Source organism: Mya arenaria, chromosome 13 (genome assembly GCF_026914265.1).
Source record: "Mya arenaria isolate MELC-2E11 chromosome 13, ASM2691426v1".
NCBI lineage: Eukaryota > Metazoa > Mollusca > Bivalvia > Myida > Myidae > Mya > Mya arenaria.
Genome location: NC_069134.1, coordinates 5,082,750 through 5,107,350, shown reverse-complemented (window position 1 = coordinate 5,107,350; position 24,601 = coordinate 5,082,750). Strand labels below are relative to the sequence as shown.

The 24,601-nt window shown below is 35.5% G+C and overlaps 2 protein-coding genes across 7 annotated transcripts in view; one reads left to right on the top strand and one right to left on the bottom strand.

Annotated features, from left to right (window-relative positions):
- The window catches only part of LOC128213602 (succinyl-CoA:3-ketoacid coenzyme A transferase 1, mitochondrial-like), a 34,372-nt gene extending 21,026 nt beyond the window's left edge, over positions 1-13,346 (bottom strand). For both annotated transcript variants that reach the window (XM_052919503.1, XM_052919501.1), the window contains exons 1-5: positions 13,214-13,346; positions 9,487-9,595; positions 9,041-9,174; positions 8,581-8,673; positions 4,561-4,710 (exon numbers count right to left, since the gene is read on the bottom strand). In XM_052919503.1, the coding sequence (XP_052775463.1) occupies positions 4,561-4,710; positions 8,581-8,673; positions 9,041-9,174; positions 9,487-9,595; positions 13,214-13,312 (585 nt within the window). In that variant the 5' untranslated portion in view covers positions 13,313-13,346. The remainder of the gene's footprint in view (positions 1-4,560; positions 4,711-8,580; positions 8,674-9,040; positions 9,175-9,486; positions 9,596-13,213) is intronic.
- Positions 13,347-13,441: 95 nt separating this feature from the next.
- Positions 13,442-24,601, top strand: part of LOC128213561 (coiled-coil and C2 domain-containing protein 2A-like) — a 39,392-nt gene continuing 28,232 nt past the window's right edge. For 4 of the 5 annotated variants that reach the window (XM_052919409.1, XM_052919408.1, XM_052919406.1 and 1 more), the window contains exons 1-16: positions 13,442-13,681; positions 14,096-14,171; positions 14,347-14,397; positions 15,152-15,220; positions 17,111-17,348; positions 17,873-18,063; positions 18,536-18,634; positions 20,503-20,523; positions 21,826-21,912; positions 22,180-22,329; positions 22,724-22,892; positions 23,046-23,185; positions 23,419-23,553; positions 23,803-24,012; positions 24,254-24,310; positions 24,528-24,595. In XM_052919409.1, the coding sequence (XP_052775369.1) occupies positions 13,677-13,681; positions 14,096-14,171; positions 14,347-14,397; positions 15,152-15,220; positions 17,111-17,348; positions 17,873-18,063; positions 18,536-18,634; positions 20,503-20,523; positions 21,826-21,912; positions 22,180-22,329; positions 22,724-22,892; positions 23,046-23,185; positions 23,419-23,553; positions 23,803-24,012; positions 24,254-24,310; positions 24,528-24,595 (1,766 nt within the window). In that variant the 5' untranslated portion in view covers positions 13,442-13,676. The remainder of the gene's footprint in view (positions 13,682-14,095; positions 14,172-14,346; positions 14,398-15,151; positions 15,221-17,110; positions 17,349-17,872; positions 18,064-18,535; positions 18,635-20,502; positions 20,524-21,825; positions 21,913-22,179; positions 22,330-22,723; positions 22,893-23,045; positions 23,186-23,418; positions 23,554-23,802; positions 24,013-24,253; positions 24,311-24,527; positions 24,596-24,601) is intronic. The other variant, XM_052919407.1, reaches the window with a different exon arrangement.

Here is a 24,601-nt window from a genome sequence, read left to right as displayed (position 1 = left end):
CCAACATGAGGGTCTGGACTTGTGTCTGACTATTGTTAATGCCAACATGAGGGTCTGGACTTGTGTCTGACTATTGTTAATGCCAACATGAGGGTCTGGACTTGTGTCTGACTATTGTTAATGCCAACATGAGGGTCTGGACTTGTGTCTGACTATTGTTAATGCCAACATGAGGGTCTGGACTTGTGTCTGACTATTGTTAATGCCAACATGAGGGTCTGGACTTGTGTCTGACTATTGTTAATGCCAACATGAGGGTCTGGACTTGTGTCTGACTATTGTTAATGCCAACATGAGGGTCTGGACTTGTGTCTGACTATTGTTAATGCCAACATGAGGGTCTGGACTTGTGTCTGACTATTGTTAATGCCAACATGAGGGTCTGGACTTGTGTCTGACTATTGTTAATGCCAACATGAGGGTCTGGACTTGTGTCTGACTATTGTTAATGCCAACATGAGGGTCTGGACTTGTGTATGACTATTGTTAATGCCAACATGAGGGTCTGGACTTGTGTATGACTATTGTTAATGCCAACATGAGGGTCTGGACTTGTGTCTGACTATTGTTAATGCCAACATGAGGGTCTGGACTTGTGTATGACTATTGTTAATGCCAACATGAGGGTCTGGACTTGTGTATGACTATTGTTAATGCCAACATGAGGGTCTGGACTTGTGTCTGACTATTGTTAATGCCAACATGAGGGTCTGGACTTGTAACTGATCATGGTATATGCAAACATGTGTCTGAACTTGTCTCTGACGATGGTAAATGCAACATGAAGGTCTGGACTTGTGTATGACCATGATAAATGCCACAATGAGAGTCTGGACTTGTCTCTGACCATGGTAAATGCCAACATGAGAGTCTGGATTTGTCTGACCATGATAAATGCCACAATGAGAGTCTGGACTTAACTCTGACCATGATAAATGCCAACATGAAGGTCTGGACTTGTGTCTGACCATGATAAATGCCAAAATGAGAGTCTGGACTTGTCTCTGGCCATGATAAATGCCAACATGAGAGTCTGGACTTGTCTCTGACCATGGTAAATGCCATTTACAATGAGAGTTCTGACCATTTGTATACTTTAAAAGTTACTTAGTTATTGGAAATTGTTAAACACATTATTAGAAATATCTTTCTATCTGTATATATGACTCTCATTGGAAATGCATGGTAAGTGCCAATATTTGTCTGGACTTGTGATGATAAAAGCCAACATGTGGGTCTGGAGTTGTGTCTGACCACGGTAAATGCCAACATGAATCTGGACTTGTCTCTGACCATGGTAAAATACTGACATGAGGGTCTGGACTTGTGTCTGACCATGATAAATGCCAACATGAGGGTCTGGACTTGTGTCTGACCATGATAAATGCTAACATGAGCGTCATGGGCAAGATATGACAAACAGACAGATAAGAAAGTGTAAAGCATGAGATTTAAAGGAAAATTAATTATGTTATCAAGTGTAATTTAAACAATAACAGGATGTTGTTACCACTCAGTGTAACATAATTAACATCCGCTACTATCTGTAAGTTCAAGTTAATAGCATACAAGATAAAGTTTATAAGAACTTATTGCATTATAACAATAGCACACCGTGCACCTGACGGGTTGCTTTTGCATACCATACATGTGCTCATAAGCTATATGACAACGCTGAGTGACCAATTAAGTATATCTTCACAGTTGCATTTGTATGGCTATACTTATAACTTATTGCTGTGTAAGTATTCCAAAATTTAGCTACAAGAAAGGGGGAGGCATAGTAATTGAAAGCATTGAAAGCAACTTGACCACAATTATATTGAAACAACTGTTTATTGTCAATCCTGAAAGCTAGGGGTTTCTTTAGAGGATGAGGCATTCATGCCCAAAGCAGGGTAAGTTAAAAGGTCTAGATCCTTATTTCAGGATAATACCTGAACGTTAGAACCCCTGTATATGGGATATAGAGGAAATTACATTAAATTTTGTGGTCATTAAATACAAAATTGATTAATTAAGTTTTCTATTAAAGATAACAAACAAAAAAAATCATTGGCAAGTTTTTTATATCTATTTAGTTAACTAGTTGAATGAATTTTGTATTGAATGACCAGAATTGTGACATTTATTTGCAAATAATACCAATTTAATTATATGTACGGCTTAATAAATGAAATGTCAATTATAGAGCACACAGTTTACAATGCTTTTAATTAGGGATGGCAACGAGTAGTAAAATTGATACTCGAGTACTCGGACAATCTTCCGATCAAGTACTCGGGTACTTGATTACTCGGATAACTTGATATGGTTTTCAAGAAAGACAGGTTAGTGTATACATGTATCGGTCATGTACATTGTGCGTTGGTCATAATATTGGCCATTTCATCTTTAAATAATACTGTCATTACGTACCTTAACAGAGAAATCAATAAAAAGAAAACAAATATTGTTTCATGCTTTTAATTTGTCGTTTTCATTTCATTTTATACCTATATATGTACTACATTATAAATGGAAAGTAAAACTCGGATCATATTCGAGCGTCAAGATGATCGAGACTACACTCAATAATGAACAACATTCAGAATTACAATAAACGAAAATTGTTTAGTTGTTTACTCTACGAAATACTTTTTAAAATGACAGTCTTTCATACTGAAATATTGTTCTTTTCCTCATTAATATTCATTTGTCCATGATTAAGATATCCACCAATCTGATGGCTTTCCGTGAGTGACTTCGACCCCACTGTTACTTAGACCTTCAAGCATCATTTTCTCTATATCATGTCACCTAAATGTCATTAACATAAGTGCAAATTGAGTGCTTGCCAACCAAGGTAAACACTGTGTGCACCACTTTAAAGGGAACTACGCTACCAACCACACATTTTTTTGCAGAATTAGCTGGTCACCGCGATTTGTCCATTCCACAGACATTATTTTCTTGCGGTATTTTTCACTATACCCCATGATATAGCATATCAAAGTTATTCCCCCCCCCCATCGAGTCAGGTTTTACCCATGGTTGGAAAGTGTTAATTAACGGTAATTCCCGTCCTATAAAAATAATTCTAGTTAGTTTTAACACACTCACCCCCCGTTAACTTCAAATCATTTGGTTTTTACTCAAAACTTAGTTTCATCCCTAAAAAAATAATGCTTTGCAACTTTTGAAAATTTCAGACACTATTGTCACCTTATTCTCACTTAACTATATTTCAAATGCCCTCGTTAAACTTGGGTGAATGTGCATAATAATATATTGAATACAGTGTAGCATATGATTAAATGATATTTGATATTGGAGGTTAAAAATAGGTAGTTGCCTTTAGAGATGTTTTCCACTCAAAAATGAGGCAAGAAGGCCTTCAACCATGCCCTGTGAAATTAGCACACATGTTTGACCACAGGTACTTTCAATCGGGATTTTCAGAAAATCTTTCAAAAGTTTCCTACATAATAAAACAAATTTAAACAAACACGTATAAAAACTGAATTCAATTTGTTTTATCAGGTTTGACACTTAAAATTAGGTACATACAATAACCTCTGGCCCCGATTTCTCGAAACTTCTTAAGTCCCTTATAACAGGGTTAAACTAAGCTCACTATTTTTATGTTTCTATAATGTGCGTTATCTTTACCTTTTTAAGAGTTTTTAGACGATATATAGGAATTATCTGTATGATAATCATTATAAACCGTTTTTCATTTATCAAAATCAATTTTAAGTATGTATTTTGGCTAATTGAAATAAGCGACTTAAGCCTTTTAAGCTTAAGAAATTTCGAGAAATTGGGGCCTGCTCTTCCAACAAAGACGCATGAAAAATGAACAGAGCTACTGGTGAAAACTCTTCCTATTAGGGCATGAAAGCCATTTATATTTTAATTTCAATTAACTTATTTCCAAAAATGCTTTAACAATCACTTAATATTCCAGCGACCTAATTATCAAGTGTGGGGGGATAAGATTGTTTACCCATACCATCTGGTAAAAGCCATTCTGCCAGGACAGTACAATTAACAATCTTGTTTTTGTACCCGCCACACCCGTTAAAATACAGCAGCAGATGAACACAGTGATATGCGGTTGGTCATTCTAATAACCAGGTACCCGCCACACCTGTTAAAATACAGCAGCAGACGAACACAGTGATATGCGGTTGGTCATTCTAATAACCAGGTACCCGCCACACCTGTTAAATTACAGCAGCAGATGAACACAGTGATATGCGGTTGGTCATTCTAATAACCAGGTACCCGCCACACCTGTTAAAATACAGCAGCAGATGAACACAGTGATATCCGGTTGGTCATTCTTATAACCAGGTACCCGCCACACCTGTTAAAATACAGCAGCAGATGAACACAGTGATATTCGGTTGGTCATTCTAATAACCAGGTACCCGCGACACTTGTTAAAATACAGCAGCAGATGAACACAGTGATATGCGGTTGGTCATTCTAATAAGCAGGTTTCACCTTGTGAAAACCTAGTTAAAAAGGCCAGTAACACTAACATATTGGTGTATTTAGCCCAACAAGTCCTACCTCTCTCATCTCACTGGCAATGGCAATGCCACCCTCAGGGTTGTACTTGATTGGAGCCCCGCCCTCATGTATCAGTGTTCCATATCCTGTGGGGGTAAAGAAAGCTGGGATACCTGCCCCACCCGCACGAATACGTTCAGCCAGGGTGCCCTGCAAATCGTAAATGTATGATTATGAAGGATACTAAGTGATAAATTTGAAGCAATAATTCCCCCAGGGCCTTTTCAGGTGTTGGTATGGACTATAAGTATCTATCATGTGTTTCTGTTACGGATAGAAAAATCCGACCCGAGGGCATGTGCGTAAGCCGGTAACGAGGCTTGCCGAGTTACCGGCCATGCAGCGTGCCCAAGGGTCGCATTTTTAAATCCGGACCGGAAAAACATAATTGATATTTTTTCTTGCATATCTAAATTTATCAATTTGTGGGAAAAATTATGTTGAAAACGAACTTTTTGTACATATACACCAAAAAGCATGTCATAGAGCGCAGTAATTTTCAATAACTATAAAAAGCGTTTTCTAACGATTATTTATTTTAAATTTTAATTAAAAGTCTTGCAAACATATATATTTGATAGCACTATATTGTTATGGCATAATATATTTTTCATAAACCATACAATAAATGAAATAAGAAGTGGCACGTTGTTGCGCGTGACTCATCTTACATGGTGTATGTAAGATGGGTTTTTCCAGCACTGGTCACATGACCGTTAACACACGTCCGTATGCAAGAAATCCCTTAATATTCAGAGCTGGATTTCCGACATGCCTTATCAAGACACGTGACATGTCATAAAAGTTATACAATAAACTTTGAAACTGACCTTAAATCTGCCTGCTGGAAAGCGTCCTCCAAAGTGTTTTGGGTTGTTAACCGATTAATACGCGGTGCTCTTTTCAGTTTAGATATTAATTTTGATCAGTTCACAGACTGATCATTTAATTAAGTTCATTTGTTCACCTTTACATGAAATTTAGACAATCCTGTAAAAAATACAGCAACAGTCAATGTTCTCAAAGGTTGGCCATATGCATTTGTCTTGAAAATGCAAAAATCAGCAACTTTAGGTGAAACCTGTCACTTTTTTAAATATTGTGGTCATGTGTTTACTGATGCATTGACTGTAACTTGATGTGACAACTTGTTTAGATTTTGATTCACAAGTATTTGTCTGTATAATGTAAAAAATAATTTAAGTATGAAACTAGTCATTAAATTTGATTTAATTTGCATTCATTGTGTTTTCGTTTTATCTTGAGCGTGATTTACTAACACTTCATGACCTTAAAAAATCTTGAAATATGTGTCAAATTGCACAAGCAGTAAATGAAATTCTAAAAACAATGAAAGGGACAGGGCACCCATCCCTGGCCAAGCCCAGTTTAGCCCGACATCCCTTAATATCCTGGAGGAAAAACTGCTTTTAACTTCATGTATTGACCAAAATCAACTCAATCCTTACAGTCACAGTTTCAGATATTCAAAAATTAAAACTCTCCTAAATATGTCATTTTTTAATCCAGCCAAAAATAAGTATAACTAGAGATTGTTTTTTTTAAAAAGCACTTGTCTACCCTATAGTGTGGTCGTAGCTGAGAAAAAATAAATGATGGACTTGAAATTTGTTATTTTGGACTGGAGACAAACCAACAGTGAAATTTGGTTCAGTCACCTGTATTAAATAGTGAACATCTACTGCGACCTTGACCTTTGACCTACTGATCTCAATATCAATAGGGATCATCTACTAGTCATGACCAACTAGCATACCAAGTATGAAGTTCCTGGGTGCAAACGTTCATTATTCATTGAGCGAAAACGAAGTGTGACGTACAGTCTGACAGACCGACAGACTGACTGACAGACTGATCACAAATTCAATAGGGGTCATCTGTAAGTCATGACCAACTTGCATACCAAATATGAAGTTCCTGAGTGCAAGCATTCTTTAGTTATTGAACAGAAACCGTTTCTTCACCTCGAGGTCACGGCGACCTTGACCTTTGACCTACTGATCTCAAATCCAAATGATAATATGTATGAGTAGAGATTGCTTTTTTGAAAAAAAGCGCTTGTCTTCCCTATTGTGTGGTTGTAGCTGAGAAAAGAATAAATGATGGACATGAAATTTGTGATTTTGGACTGGAGATGAACCAACAGTGAAGTTTAGTTTATTCATCTGTATTAAATAGTGAACATCTACTGCGACCTTGAGAGTCTGACAGACTGACTGACTGACGGACTGATCACAAAATCAATAGGGGTCATCTTTTAGTCACGACCAACTTGCATACCAAATATGAAGTTCCTGGGTGCAAGCGTTCTTTAGTTACTTAGCAGTAACCATTTCTTCACCTCAAGGTCACGGTGACCTTGACCTTTGACCTACTGTTCTCAAATTCAACAGGGGTCATTTTACTAGTCATGAACACCTAACATACGAAGTATGAAGTTCCTGGACCCAAAGGATCTCTAGTTATTGAGCGGAAACCATTTCTTCACCTCAAGGTCATGGCAACCTTGACCTTTGACCTAGTGATCTCAAAATCAATAGGGGTCATCTACTAGTCATGACAAACTAGCATACCAAGTATAAAGTCCCTGGGTGCAAGTGTTCTTTAGTTATTGAGCGGAAACTGTTTCTTCACCTCAAGGTCCGGTGACCGTGACCTTTTACCTACTGACCTCAAAATCTATAGAGTTCATCTACTAGTCATGACCAACTGGCATACAAAGTATGAAGTTCCTGGGTGCAAGCGTTCTTCAGTTATTGAGGGGAAACCGTTTCTTCACCTCAAGGTCACAGTGACCTTAACCTTTGACCTACTGATCTCAAAATCAATAGGAGTCATCTAATAATCATGACCAACTAGCATACCAAGTATGAAGTTCCTGGGTACAAGCATTCATATCGCCAACATATCGTTTTTTACCTGAAGGTTACCTTGACCTTTGACCTTTTGATCTCAACATCAATAGGATCATCTACTAGTCATGAACAACTAGCATACCAAGTATGAAGTTCCTGGACCCAAAGGATCTTTAGTTATTGAGCGGAAACTGTTTCTTCACCTCAAGGTCATGGCAACCTTGACCTTTGATCTAGTAATCTCAAAATCAAAAGGGGTCATCTACTAGTCATGACCAACTAGCATACCAAGTATTAAGTTCCTGGGTACAAGTGTTCTTTAGTTATTGATCAGAAACCATTTTAAAGCTTAAAGTCACTGCCAACATATCGTTTTTACCTGAAGGTAACCTTGACCTTTGACCTTTTGATCTCAAAATCTATAGGGGTCATCTACTAGTCATGAACAACTAGCTTACCAAGTATGAAGTTCCTGGACCCAAAGGATCTATAGTTATTGAACGGAAACGTTTCTTCACCTCAAGGTCATGGCGACCTTGACCTTTGACCTCAAAATCAATAGGGGTCATCTACTAGTCATGACCAACTAGCATACCAGGTATGAAGTTCCTGGATCTAAGCCTTCTATAGTTATTGAGCGGAAATGAAGACTTTTAGTGCGACGTACGGACAGACAGACTGACTGACTGACAGACGGACTGAATGATGGACAGGGCAAAAACAATATGTCTCCCCATGAATGGGGGAGACATAATTAATATTAAACCTTGCAATATTAAATGAAAACTAGTCAACATAAACTGATCAAAGTGTCATGATGCAAGAACCATCAAGCATGAGAGTTTTCTGACAGCAATGAAATATGCAGATATTCCAATCCTATATTCAATAACAAGAACACAGCAAGCAAACATCAATGCTTGTCTATTCTTTTTCAGTCAAACAATTGTTATGGCCAGAGTTATGGGCCTTGCTACACATGTCATATTGTATCTGGAAACATATGTACCAAGTTTTATTTGAATATCATGAACAGCTTTTGAGTTATTGGCAAGGTTATAGTTTGTGCACCCCACTGACTACAACAACCCCAAGGCTATGACAATCGTCGACAAACAGACAAGCTGAAAACCATTTAACAAACCTGAGGTGTAAGTTCCACCTCCAATTCACCGCTCAGATATTGCCGCTCAAACTCTACATTCTCTCCCACGTACGATGATATCATACGCTTTATCTGAAACACACGTAGCAAAACATGTCCTGCTTAAGAAGTACAAGTAAATAAGAGTTTATGTAAGGTGCATGCCCATATTTTATTTGTTAAGTAATTTGATAACCTCTCGCTGATTTACATATATATATATATAATATGCTCTGATTAGAATATCTATACTTTCAATTTTAGAAATGAGGGAAAAACTATTACTAGGTATTCTATTTCTTTCAGCTTGATTAGAACAAAACAAGGGATATAACTTGTGCATAATTACAATTATGTATTTACGTCTGAATTAATTAAACTCAGCCATTATTTGAGCTGATATATCAGTTTCCTAAAACAAGACAAACATTTCATCCTTTACTTATTACTAGGTGGCTACCTGTTTCTGTTTCAGAAGTAGTCCAAGACCGAAATCATCAACGCCGGCATTGTTGCTAACAACAGTCAGATCGCTAGGCCGAGACTCCAACAAGGCAGCTATTAGGTTCTCTGGGATCCCACATAGGCCAAAACCTACAAACAACAGTCAACACAGCTTTTGCGAATGCAACTTACATGTAGCCTCACAAAGGAAAATCTTCAATGTCCGAGTTTTTCCATGGATGGTTTCTTTAAAAAAGAGAATAAGGCGTATTTTTCTCTTTTGTGCTAAGATTAACTGCAATCATTGTATATAAAGATTTCAAGACTGCTGTTACTGTACTTGATTCACAAGACTTGTACTTGTACGTATGTGAAAATGACCTCCATTTTACACATCAAACTAAAACTGAACATATCAAATTGACTCTGCAAAAATGATGGTACAATGTCGATACTGATTACCTCCAACCAGCAGCTTTGCTCCACTTGGTATGTCCGCCACAGCCTCCTGTGCAGTTTTGAAGTAATGGGTGGAATCCAATCTCTGAGTGGTGCCAAACTTACATGATACCTGTAAAATCAACATACATGATCATACAATTGATAGCTTCATGTAAAACTAAACCAATTTTTTTCTCTTATTTTAAGAAATGGTAAAAAAATAATTCCTGCATTTATATAATGATGACTTGGGGTTTTATACAGCAACAATCTATGTATACCAAACTGGCCTACTACCAAATCGGCCCTAATACGTATCCGCCCTGCAATTTCGTCCCCTTTACTAAATTGACTCGAGACATTTCGGCCCCTATCTGAATTTCAACAGAGACATTTCGACCCCTTAATTTTCACTTCATTGTTTTATTTTCAATATAAAGAAAAACATATAAATTGTCAAATTTTATTTCAAAAGAAGTTGTACATGAGATCATATATATATATATATATATATATAATATATATTCATGAAATATTTTGATAAGATTGCAAAAAAAACATTAAAATCTGAACCCTTATTTTTAATATGAAAAAATAAAAATGTACTTTGTTAAAACTGTTGAATATAAGTTGACCGATAAAAACTTAAAAGAAAATTTGTCTTTGATCAATGCATTCTTTGCCAGGCAAACTGTGGGTGTGGAAAAGATGTTCAAAGATGTGTGAGTGAGAATAAATAAGTGTCTTTTATTTCTTTATGATTTGTGTTTTTGAATTTTGATTTAATAATTGTAATGTCTGATTCAGATTTGTGTATTGAGTATGATAAGGTTGTGAATGAATGTGACAGATGGCAGCACCGAGTGTTACAATAGCAATATTGATGTTTTGTAGACACCCCAAAAATGTATAATAAATCTGTCAAGATATGGCTATGTATGTAACAGCAAGTTATCCCATGATTCATGTTATTTAGAATAAAATGCATACAATACCAAATTATATCAAAGCTAATGTCATTGACACTGGACTGGTAAAATATATGTCTAAATGTTTATGACACACATTGGCACGTGGACATTTGTGGACATTATAAAAAACATGTGTGTCTCACATAGTATTATCAACATTTAAAGACCTGGGTTCTTTCATGGTTTTTATTTAATTATTGTAAATTACCGGTGTCCAGCTTAGTTGATGCCAAGTTTAAATTTCATGTTATAAATGTATCAATAAATCTACGATAATACATAAATAAATTAAAACCTACGTGGCCACAAATTAATCATATAAAAACGCAAAAATATACGCTAATATTTGTTTTTCTATACCTTGATCATATGCCATTCCATATTCTGATCATTCAAATTCAAATGATTAGCTAAGCTAAAATGTTTTTCCATAATTATACCTTTACGTTTCAACCATCAATTTTTTATGTATGAAGACTTATTTGTGGTATACTATTGATCTCCATATTTTCTTAAAAATATACTCTTATTTCTATATTTGTATTGCATTTAATACATATTTAGTTTGACACTGTACCTAGAATTTAAGAAATCATTACTTAACAGTTGTAAAAACTACGCTTTTAAAAATCATCTTGTTTAGTAAAACTAGAGCTATGACTGAAGGTGAAAAAAAAGACAGAAAAAGGCAATAACTCTGTAATTTGCTAAACTAGTGTAATGATTCATGTACACTGAACTCCTTCTCATTGTGCTGTACCATCGTATAAAGTTTTATTACATTCTATCCGGTAGTTTTCAAGTTATGCTCCGGATAAGAAAAAAGTAACAAATGGCAATAACTCTGGAATTGGCTGAAATAGAATTGCGGTTCCTGTACCCTGCACTTTCTCTCATTATGATCTATTACTGTATGAAGTTTTATTAAATTCCATCCAATAGTTTTCAAGTTATGCTCCGGACAAGAAAAAGTAACAAAGGGCAGAAACTCTGTAATTAGCTGAAATAGAATTGCGGTTCATGTACACTATACTCCCTCTCATTATGATCTATCACTGTATTAAGTTTTAATAAATTCCATCCAATAGTTTTCAAATTATGCTCCGGACAAGAAAAGATAACAAAGGGCAGTAACTCTGTAATTGGCTAAAAAAGAATTGCAGTTCCTGTACTCTGCACTCCCTCTCATTATGATCTATCACTGTATGAAGTTTTATTAAATTCCATCCAATAGTTTTCAAGTTATGCTCCGGACAAGAAAATTATACCATTTTTTTTGGTATATCAAAACAATTGTATAAATTATGGTAAATCTTGGATTTTTAAGCAGGTAAACATATCGGTATATCAAAATGACAAAATAGACATAGTTACAATATACATGCATCATGGTAAAATTAAAAATGATCATATCAAATATGTAAAGAGATGGATGGATCATAATATTTTTCCTTTAAGGTTTATGGCAGGCCCTCCGATCCGTTTTTCCTGTGTCACAGCTAAAGGGGTGTGCCTTCCACTGGTGTAAGTCCATTCTGCGTCACGTTCAGAACTTGGGGCTGAAGGCCACTTACTAGCGACGAGTCTGTCATTGGGGGAGTCAAAGACGGTCAAGCTTACACATGAACTCGTGTCATAGGCAGCCCTGGGCCGTAAGCATCGAAAGCGTTATGTAGACATTGACCCCAGGATCATGGCTTAGTGAGACTTATATGACTCACATGAGGTCATGTGCAAGGAGTTTTTGAAAAATGTTGGTGCAACCTACTGCTTGATACAGTTTTTTCAGTGGACTTGTAAAACACATATCATTATACCTCTTGTAAATATTCACAACATACTTAAGTATATTTGTTTGAAGATTATTTCAAGATTTGTTTGAAATATAAAGATTTATTTTTTTTAACTTGATTTATTCTTATAAAAAAAATATCATGATTAAATGTCTATGTTCATAATTATGTATATTTTGTGTTCAAGTATAAAGATATTTACTTTTAAATCTATTTTTTTAACAATACCTTTTATGCATATATGGCTTTATGTGAATAAACATATCTCATTACAACTTCTATATTTTATGGGTTTTTTTCATACTGTATATTTAAAAATAAAAAAATAAATAAAAATAAGGGCTGAAATGTCTCCGTAATCATGGGCTGAAACGTCTACAGGATGGGGCTGATTTGGTAAGGGGCCAAAAAGGTAACCATTTCAACAAGGGGGTAATTTGGTAAGGGGCTAATTTGTCTGGTAGTCGTAGTGACCAAGGTTCTTACATGTTTGGTCAAGATTGCATCAGTCTTCAAATAATCTGATACTGAAATATGACCATAGTCATTCTCTTAAGTTTGAGTGTCTGGCAGACTATATATAGTTAGTTCAAAAGCCAAACAAATCTGCGGCTGAACTAATATGTTAACTTAAGAAGTTAGGTTCTCCCTCAGGACTTGTTCCAAATGTGCATATGTACAGTAAGCAACAATAAGGCCATGTAACTTTTGTAATTGAACAAGACTACGGTAAAGTGTTTTTAAATTATCGCTGACTGTTCGGCTGTTTCATATTTCTAAAATTATACATAAGTCTGTACTATGTACATTTTTAATTAAAAACAACATATATTACATGAAGGTGTGTTAAATGCTGTGGTTTAATTGGTTGATGAACAGTCCAATATGTCCCAGCTTCTAGTTCTAGGTCACCTGTTTTATTAGCTTCCATGAAGAAAAGTAAATAATGACAGTTCACCAAAATTATGTATTTTGCGTACTTACAAAGTATGATGTCGCCGCAAGATGACTATACTGCAAAACCTTTAAATTAGGCCTTGAAAACAGTTTCAGTAAAGTTGACATTGCGAATGCTGTAAACATAAACTAAGGGGAATAATTATTGACATATACTCTTCAGTATTGGAGAACATAGTGATCCTGGTTACTCAGGCGTTACAAAGAAAGCTTATAAAAAATGCGTTAGAATGCAAGCGTCTGGATTATCGAACTGCGGGATTTTACCTGTCAAGTTGGTTCATGATCTCGCACAAGAAACACTGAAGATAACGACCAATATCAATTGCTCTCAACGTACAATCACTGAATATTTTCAAATCTGTATATTTCTGTCTTTGTCTATACTTATTTAATTGTTTTTTTATATATGAATTGCCATTGAAAATGTGCAAAAGCTGATGTGTTGTCAGGAACGCTGCAAATCTGATATATAAATTTGCAAGCAAATATGAGGTAGGTAATCTGACTGCATTTGTCTAAAATGATTCCATATTTTTAATGCAAACACTCAAATTAATTAAGCAAACATGCACTGAAACAATGATGTGTAAAGCCTGCGGCAAAAATTATGCCGAATGCATGGCTTAAATTAAAAGGCACACCTTGGTCATTGAACCAACCTAAAACGGCAAAAGTGACCAATGCTCGAACTCAACAAATGCCAAAAGCTATATATCGTTGCATTTAAATTGTTTGGTTTATATTTTTTTAATGGCTCCCCTTGAAATAGTCCAAGTGAACTTTTAATATATAAGTTGCTTAAGCTTTCACTTATTGTCTGTCCACTAGTGATTAATTATAAATAAGAAATATGGGAGTAGACTTATTGATTCTATATGATAAACATATTTCATTATTTGCATCTAGTGGGCTAGGCAAGAAGAAGGGAGAAAGGCTGCTGGCAGAGGAGGAAGAGGAGGAGGGAATCTCAAATCCATCCATGGTATGTCTAGCTTAGACATGGGTTGTACTAAATATACATACAAAACCATTGGACTGTGTCTGCTGTACTTCTGCATTCTTCAGTGTAGTAAAAGAACATAAGTGTAATACAATACATCAACAAGCTTGATAATAGTAATATGTCAGTTGAACTAGTATTTTTTTAATGTTTCCAGGATGATGAGCTGGGAGAGTACACACAGACTGGCACAGACTCCTCACCAGAGGTATACAACACCAATATAACTAAGTTATTTGTCTGCACTTGCTCGGAGATTCGTACTTCAACTTGTAACAGCTTTATAACTGATGTTAACAAAGTTAAAAACATTTAGAAAGTAAAGGAAACTATGTTAATTGTATTGTCTGAAAACATATATATATATATATATATATATATATATATATATATATTCTTTTGCCTGAATGATTAAGTTTAAACAAACACTTGTATTTTTATCATACAGCAATTCAGTCTTAGACTCTTTTTTTTCAGACCTCTAGCTCATTTGGGCTAGCTGCCATGAAAATGTGTACCTGCCTGAATCCACTTTCACTAGCCCTAACATATTTTTGAAATGAATAGTATTGATAAAGAATGAACACTAACAGGTCCGAAGTTAGATGTTCCCTATTTTTATGATATTCCCTGCAAGGTTCACAAAACATACTTCCTTGATAGTCATCGAAAAAAAATTATACTTGAAACTGGACAGTTCTGTGTTGTGGTTATATCAATAGTTGTAATTACAAAAACATGAACATTATCAATCAGTTGTTTCCTGCTTGCCTGGTATACATTTTCTGTGCACAGTATGGTTTTTATATGGAAATTTTCACTTGGTCATTCAGGCTACTGACTTTGAATTATCACAAGTTTGAGTCAGGCTTACCAGCCCCGTGGTTCAGGCTAGTGGACTTCATCAAAGTCTGGCAATTAATGATATACTTATTGACAACATTGTTGTTCTCTATCTCCAGATGGAGGCAGCTGAAGCTGATGCTCTTGTGAAGACCCTGAAGACCAAGAGGAAAAGAAAAAAGAAGGAGGTCTGTATGGATACTGTTTACATGTTAACTTTTGGTTTGACAAAAGTGAATTATTCTGTTTAATTGTCAGATTGTTTTTGCACACTGTAACGATAACTAAAATATGGAACATAATATTACAAATTAGGCCAGAGTTTTTATATCTTTAGATTTACGGGAGCGCCGTACCTCAATATTGCAAAACCCAAATAAAAATAAAATTCATTTTCGTAGTTTTATTTTTATTTTTTCCGACGAACGTTGCTCCAATGTTAAGAACAAAATAAAAGTTAGTGTTCTATAACCCATATCTCAGAACCAACTGGTGTACCAATTGTCATTCATTATCGGTCTTTTTACTGCACAAACCACGTAAACCAGTCGGAAATACGCGGGGAAACAGAACAGGTACCCGTTACCATAACAACGTCCTGTCAAAAGTGAAAGTACTTTTTGTCATACCCCTTATCTCTCGCAATTTCTGCATCTATATAGAAATGTTTTCCTACAAAAAACGTTCCGATGTTTATGTTTCATTATTTAAATCAAACCGTGGTGAACTTAAAGCGTGTTTATTGTGATTTTTTTGTAGATTCAGTATGTTGTTCGCGTTTCGTGGAATGATTGCGAAACTTCCGGGACCGAACTTCCGGTCAAAATAAGGAGACAGAAATTCGTGGGTTGTATTGTCTATTAAAAGTCGTTGAGTCACGTCGTATATTAACAAGGATGAATTGGATTACAGCGCAAAAATGTATAGCTTCTGACAAACACAAACTGCAAAATGATATCGTGTTCATCATAGTCAAAATGGATATTTTTTTCTGAATTTGACTCTGGGGAGCATTGAACACACTGCTTCACGATCACATATTTGAAGAGAAAAACACAAGGTATCCTGATATTCGTAGTTGTCAATTAGTTTAATAATGATTTAGAATTTAAATCGTTATAGAATACTGAAAATGATGCAATAATAACATAGTCTGTGTTTCCGATAAAACAGAAAAAATCTGAACATAAGATATCTGGCAGTCAGTGCAAGAAGTCAAACTTATCTGTTGCTTATTGCCAACGGGCATAGCTGGAATTAGGATATTTTTCAGGAATGATTCTAAAATCTGTTCTTAGACCTGGTTTTTTGAAACATATAACACTTGTAAAATTTATCATAATGCTCCCGAATTTTCTTTGGTGAAGTACATAAATGTAGATTTTGACTGTCTGTGTATCCGTAAGCCCCGTCAAACTTTGAAGTGAAGAGGAATTTCCATCAGGGCTTCTACTTTTTTTGGTTATATTTTCTATATAAAAACCACATCACGGTAAATTGTCACGGTGCTATTTCGTTAAAGACAGAAAAACACATTTGACCTTATTATACCGTGTCTGAAACTGTGTTCAATGTTTGATTACTTCACAATGGAAAGGATATGCTTATATTGTGGGCAAAAGGTTAGAATTGGCCATTTAAACTTCTTTATTACACTGACATGTTTCATAAAATCCATGGGTTGATAATATATGCACCTCATATGCATAGATGCATTCGAACAAATATATACAATTAATTTCAATGAGCGCTTGAACTCACAGTGTTGAGGTCAATATTTTCAGTCATTAAAAGGATCTTTTAATTATGCTTTTGAAACTTTATGGTGATCTATCACCCTTTTTTCAGCCTATGAAATAGCTGACACAAGTAAGGTGTGTTTTGTCTTCATGATATAAGAAGATTTAAAAAATAAAAAAAATCGGAGAAAAATCCGTTTTATTTTTATTTATTTCTCCTTTGGGACATTTTATGCATTTTATTTTTATTTTTATTTCCTCCTCCTTACCCAACTTTTTGAAAAATCTCCCGTAAATCTAAAGATAAAAAAACTCTGGCCTTAGTGTTTATTTCAACAGCTTGCAGACTCCGTAATCTCTCCTAAAGATGATCTGGCACGTCAGCTAAAGGAAGCAAAACGGAAGAGTAAGGCTGCGGTGGATGAGAGTGAGCGCCAGGAGCTAGAGGAGACGGCGGGGGCAGTGTCAGAAGTGGCGGATGATGGTACCCTGCCCATGCCAGAGGGGGAGGAGGGGGAACCGGTGACATCGGAGGAGGAGAGCAGGATCAGGAAACTTAAGAAGAAGACTGAAGAAAGTAAGAGAAATCTTCCAGACAGAAATAAGCTTAAATATATTTTGCATATATATTTATGAAAAGATATATTTATGGATTTATCACATTTTTCATGTATTTATGCTGTATGAACAAAGAAGCACACCGGCTTATTCCATGGTCAATACTTATATTTTTATTAAGTATTTGTAACTGCATGTATCATTTGTTTAATGACGTTGCGCTAAAAAAATTGGAGTTCACTATTGAAATCAACAATGACGTTATAATCCCTTGCAGATTATACAATATTAACGTCAAGTTTATATTTACAAAGGACTAGGGGAATGTAAATATTAAATTTTGTCAAACATTACCAAACCTTAAGTTCAGTCATTTTAATGAAATGGTTGTTCTTCCTTGTTTAAAGGTATAAAGTTAATGTGTGTATTGGTTTATGACTGATTCTCACAAATGTGGTTAAAATATGATATTAAGTATGCATTCATTGTTTTCATATATTTAGAATCCATTAATTGTCTTCATGAATTAAAAATATTTTTTAGCCCCACTAGAAGGGCCCCCAGAGTTGGAAGGGGAGGAAGAGGCCAAACCAGAGGTAGAGGAAGAGGAAAAACCTGCAGAAGTGGTGGAGCCTCCTCCCCAGCCTCCCTCTCCTGAGGCAGAGCCAGAAAAGAAACCACCAAGAATGGCCTCACTCCGGGCCAAGATGAAGGATAGGCTCCAGAAAGCTAAGGTTTACCCATTGATGCAATTACAAAATTGGTAGCTACAGTGAAAGACAGTTTTCTTGTGTCAGTGTTCTGTCAAAAGTTTTTAAAAGTACCAAGAAACCTATCAAATAATCATCATACGATTGTTTTGTTTTGTGAGAGTATCAATGAACAAATCATTTTCTCAAAAAAATTAAAAAGGATACCTGTATTTTGAATATAATCATATGTATATTCCTTTCATGGCAAGTCTGGAGGAATGGTATTTCCTTTTTAAATATACTATTTTATATTGTATACCTGTTTTAAATCATCTTATTCAAACCAATGTATAATTGTTCACTCAGTATATAAGTTTTTCGTCCTGACTAGATCAAGGGTAAAAGACAGTTATGACATTAAAAAACATTAAAGCCTATTTAACCTTAAAGCCTATTTATTTTATGTGTAACCTATTAATTGCAAGAAGTTTCCTCTGGACCGGTGTATTTTCAGGAGGAGGCTATGGAGGAGGTGAAGGAGGAGGAGAAGACAAGTCGGAAGGAACGACGACTCCAGAGGGACAAGAAACAAACCACACGCTTCGACACTGATGTGAGTTACCTCCCATTCTCATACATATAAGCTAAACTCATTCATGACTTTTGTGACTCTCATCACTTATTAAATTCTATGACATTTATAACAATTCTATGCCTCCAGTATGCAACAAAACCATGTACATGCATCTGCTTTCAAATCACATGTACAATATACTGCAGTTTATAAAAGGGCCTGTTTGGTCATAATAATATCAAACCTGACTAAATTGGACATAATAATCAATTGTTATGTTGGAAAACTTGTACAAAGTCAAATTGATATGGTTGGAATGGATTGGCAGAAGTTGAATGATACCATAAAAGGAAATAAATAGTTGCTTTTAGCTGTCACCAAAGGTAGACTTGTTTATGGATTTCACATTATATTTGACATCAATTAGGTACATACAGTCTGAAAAAATTGTTGCACAGATTGTATTAAGGAATGATCACTGAAATAGTATAGAGACAAACAGGCCTTCAACAGTAGATTATAGAGCTGTGTTTATTGCTTATTGCTTGTTGGAAGGTCAGCTTTATTAGTATGCAAACATAAACTCTACATTACTGTATTCCCCTTTCCATAATTGCTATGATTGATCTGCACTGTTCTCAACTAATCTTATGGTAGGTCTTATTTTGTATCCTGCCTTCATTGCAAACATTGTTTGGTGCTTTATAGAGCATAAAACAGTCATACACATGTATTAATATGACTATGATTTAGAAAGATTTGTATGCATGATCGATGGCTTTAATTTTCTTGCTTACATTTTTCAACAGTCTACAACATATAGACAGGTAGCCAAACATGAGCTAAGCAGAAACTATGTAGCTTGTTCAGATACATATTTTGTAGAGTATTGTTTGTATAGATGTTTTTTTGTGTTTTTTTCTAGGGATTATATTATATCTTAATTACAATTTGTTCACATACTGTCAAGATATTCACATCTGCCTTATTATGGCTTAGTATGTCGGCGACAATGCACACATGTGTATGCAAGGCTAATAATACTGGCAAGAATAGTTGCCAAGTTTTGTCCCTTGATTGAGAAGAAATTGTCAAGTTTTGGCATGTTCTTGTGATGCTCTTGTTAAGTGTGCATTATACAGATGATAATTTTACTTCTTGGGTGCTTTGTTATCTCCCCTTGTTTAATCTATTTGTAACATACTTATTCTAGGCCATTACCTTAAAACTGTTCAAAGAACTTAATTGAAACCTTGAGCATCTATAAAAGGTGAGAATGTGAACTTGTTCATAATGCAATAATTGTAGTTCACATTGGTCACATTTTTGCAGTTATAACCTGTAAACTACTTGAAGGATTTGAATGAAACTTTTAACATGGATAGTTATTTTGAGTGCAGGAATTTTAACTTTGATAACATTGTTGCAGTGTTACCTTCCCTTGAACTTTTTTAAGAATAGGTTTGTACAAAGCATTACTTGGTAACTTCTGGTAGCAATTGAATGTTTCTATGAACATGAATAGATTATTTAGGAGTTGCTCACAGTGCCGCAATTGTAACTCTAGGTCATTTACCTGCTATGTTATTTCCCCTTGTACTTTTCTTTGACTTTCTTTAAACAAATATTATTCAAAGCCTATCCACTAAATGCTTTTCAATTGAAATTGAATGATTGATAAATGACAACGTTTATACTAATGTGTTCACTTGAAGTTAACAGTTCGTCAAGCAAGCTCCCATTAAAGGGAATGCAGCTGTTTGAAAACAACATTTATAGTTATATTTAATGCACATATTGTCACATTATATCCTATCCACTTTAGAGGACTTCTCTCCTGTATCATTTCTTTTAGCACACTAGGTAGTTATTTATCCAGTAACTTACTTTTAACATTGTGTTTTTAGACATCTCCAGATTACAAAGAGGTAACTTTGCTGAGATTTGTTTCTGTGTCACATTTTGTTTTAAAAGAGTGTTGCTACTAAATGTCCGGGTTTGCCAGTTTCCATTTAGAACAAGTAACAAGGAATGAGCACATACTTTGCAATTGGAGGTTGTTTTACATTTTCACAAAGATTTTCATCTAATTTTGTACGGTTTTAGCGTTAAAAAAACTCTGTACACTACCAGTGTTGAAAATGTTTTAATAACCTGTGTTCATGTGTAAGTTTGCAGTGTTTGACATGTTCTTCCTTATGGAAACCGCCTATGTCTTATTTTATTAAGGGAAATCATCTTTTTTTGCATGCTGTTTCACATATTGTAAAAACATCAATAGAAATCACTAACATTGCTCTTCACCTAGTAAGTAGTTCTTTCAATTTTACTAAGAAGAAAATTGAGCTTAAAATAACAACATGCTTATTTTGCAGTAATTAAGGTAATTACTTGTTTTAGAATAGAATTGAAAATGAATCTGTAGAATTTTTGGGTTCTAGATTGTTTCCTGCTTGCTAGATAGCCCAAACCAATGGTCATGGTAGATGCTTTTTCTCTCACCTCAGTTTAACAAAATTAAGTAAAAAGGTTTTTTCTCACTGGAACTCTTTTGTGTATATTAAAAATAATTCCAGCATGGCTAAATATTTGAATCTATTTATCTGGGGTAAGAGAAATTTTCAGCAGATTATGTTTGTTGGTGCAAACACATAATTGTTTTAGAAAGATTTGGTAGTAAGTAGTTAATTGCTTGTCATTAATAATTCACTCACTCATTTATCATAATCTTCCTGTTTCAGAAAATAATTTGGATTGAACTATTAGCAGGATTTCACTGATCACACTATTGCATGATTGTGAAGTCACTGTGGTTACTTTTTATGTGTTTATCCTTAACATTAAGTCTGATGAAATATATATTTTACAGGGTATTATACTTATATCATGCAGTATCATGTAAATGCTTGATTTTATAATTGAATATATTTGCATAACATATGACTGCTTTAATCATACTGTCATCATGTAACAATAGCAGCTATTATTTGCGGTGTTCTTTTTATAATCCACCACATACATTGTTGATATATACAGTTATATAGAGTACAAATAGTAGTTGTGCTCATAGCTGATATCTGGCTGTTGAGAGCTGATATTTCACCATACAATAATGATATCTCACTGTGTCCAAAGCTGTTCATTGCTGCATTTCCGCTGCGTTTTATGCAGATATTTGACTGTTCAGTGGCTCAACATATGTAGTGGTATAATTGCATTGCGTTTTGTAGATTGACGAAGAGGAGTTGGAGAGACGGACAGAAGAACAGCTGAAGAGGATGGAGAGGAAGAAGAAAAAGACCCCCACTGGAAAAGAGGTATGGAACAAGAGACTTGCTCATTGGTGGTTTGTAATTGGCAACATAATGATTGTCTTAAACATGTAGTTCATTTTTTAGCTTGTGATTTTTGGATTTTAGCCCTGGTAAAATCATAAAAGATAAGGAGTTATTATGAGTAATGCCATTGATAGTAAACAAGCTCAGTCATCTGATTGATATTCTCTTGTTCAACTGGAACTTTACACGAATGTACTTGTATTTTGTGCTCAAACCATGCTAAATAGATAACCAAATTAAATTCAGGGCCTTGCCATGCCAACTACTGAAGAGTCATACGACTTCTTTACACGTGTGTGGGAACCAGAGCCGCCGGTGGAAGAGGAGGCGGTGGAGAAGGCTGAAACAGAGGAGAAGGAGAAGGAAGAAGGCGAGGAGAAGGAGGGGGAGGGTGAGGTAGGTATAGAAAGGGAAGAATAAAGAGGTGTAGGGAATGAAGAGGTAGGTGAATGCTGGGGAGAATGAAGAGGCTGTGGAGGGAGAGGTAGGTGAATGCTGGGGAGAAGGAAGAGGCTTTGGAGGGAGAGGTACGTGAATGCTGGGGAGAAGGAAGAGGCTGGGGTATGATAACAATAGCATTGGAAAAATCAATGGGGTTGACTGAGGAGAGAGAAAAATTTGAATGAGATGTATGTTAAGGTGGAGCTTAATTAGTTGATAAAATGAGTCAGCATTACTGTAGTTGGAAACTACAAACAAGAAATTGATGATAATATCAAGATCCTGGTCAGGTGACACAAACATTCTTAAATGTTATATGATTACTTCAAATATTCAAACATCTACTCAGGAAGGTGAGCCAAAGCCAGGCAAGGAGGATGAGCAGCCTCTGATCACAAAAGAAGATGATGATATTGTACTGAATGTGTACACAGTCACCTGTGCTGCGGAGGTACTGGACATCGATGAGCAGATACGCAAAGAGAATGAGATGTACCATTATCCTTCCTTCGCAACTGGTAAGTGGATTGGTGGGAGAGTGATGATAAAATATGTTTGAGTTTCATTTATATGACTTGGTCTTAGGTGCATTCAATACAAATAATTGTCAAATGTTTTTCAAATGTCTTTTGTCCTAATGACCTATGTTCACCTGTATATTTTCCCTGCAGTTCCTGACACTGAAAAGCTGGGTGAGGAGGTTGATGTAAGGAGACTAGAGGACGAGGGCTTCTACGTCGGTACCCGGCCAGCCACCAACACCTGGAACCAGAACCGCATGGAAAACAGGCTCCTAAAGGAAATCCAGAGTGTAAGATACAGAATCTTGAGAACAAATTGAGAAATACTCATTAGATCAAAGAGGCAAGCCTGAATATTGCTTCGTTGATAAATACTTGTCACTTGGTCTTTATCAGTACAAATAATACAAACAATTGGTTTCATTTGACAATGGTAGAAATATACTTCTGCCTTGTAAATGAGCAAACTTTTGTAACTTAATGTAGTAATGAAAAATGTTTCTAGTCTCAACTCTCCTCTCAGGGGCGTGAGAGTAGCCGTGGGTGGTTTGGTGAGGATGGGCGCCTGCTGGCCTTGCCTGACCCCCTGAGGTCCAGTCCCTCTAGACCCCCTATTAGTGAAGAAGTGGAACCCATACTGCAGCTGGACTTCAAGAAGGTATTTCCTATTTCTGTTCTCCCAAAAGTGAAGTTAAGATCCTGTTTGGATATCTGAAGAAGTGTTTCGATAAAGCTCTTGGATCTTTGCTTTGAATGAAATTGAAATCTGCTTTTCAAACATCAACACTTATTTGTGCTTTGATCTGCAATCTAAACATGCTAACCCCATGATACAACTGTGAATCAGTTAGTTGACTTGTTAGTTTATTTTTTATAAATGTATAAAATGTGCTCTTTCTTCATGTAGGCTGTGATCCGTGAGTTTGACAACCGTTACATTGATGGTATGACGTCTGGTGTTGGACACTACCAGCTGGATGTGGACATTAACCAGGTGGAGTTCTCCCACCATCATCTGTACAGCAAGGAGCACGCCCTCGCACAGAAGCTTACACAGCTGTATGAGCAGTATGTCATACGCCAGGGACGGAACATGACATCGTACCTCGGAGAAAAGGTGAGGCTGCTTTGTTCTCTGATAAAAAGGACAACAAAAAAGAGCAAATGTTTGTCTGTTACTCATAGTAAAGGTTATAAACAAATTGGATTTTTGCAGGAAAATGTACAATGAGTTCTTGAAAATAATTGTTTTAAACTTACAATTTTTCTCATTAAGTAAAGTTCCAGTGGACTATTAGCATTCTAGACTTTATTTTCTTCATGTTATTTCTCAACATGTCCTATTGATTCTATTTTAGCTGAAAGCCCTAAAGAACTCTGCACTCCATTTACAAGACCACATAGCAGGTCATAAGGTGTGTATGCTTTTCAGCTTTTTCATACTGATATACATCTGAAGACTGTTTTCATTGTGATTTATAATATAACTTTGTTTTACAATCATAGATAATGCTATGTCAAACATTTTTACTAATGATGCTTAAATTAAAAATGAGACTTTACGAAATGCTAAACTGTATGTAATGTTATACTGAATCAAAGTTTAAGTACATATGAACTCCCCCATTTCAGTCCGAATACAGCATACAAGACAGAACCAATTATGACCGCAGGTTGCATGACTACAGGGCTGAAATCAGGTAATA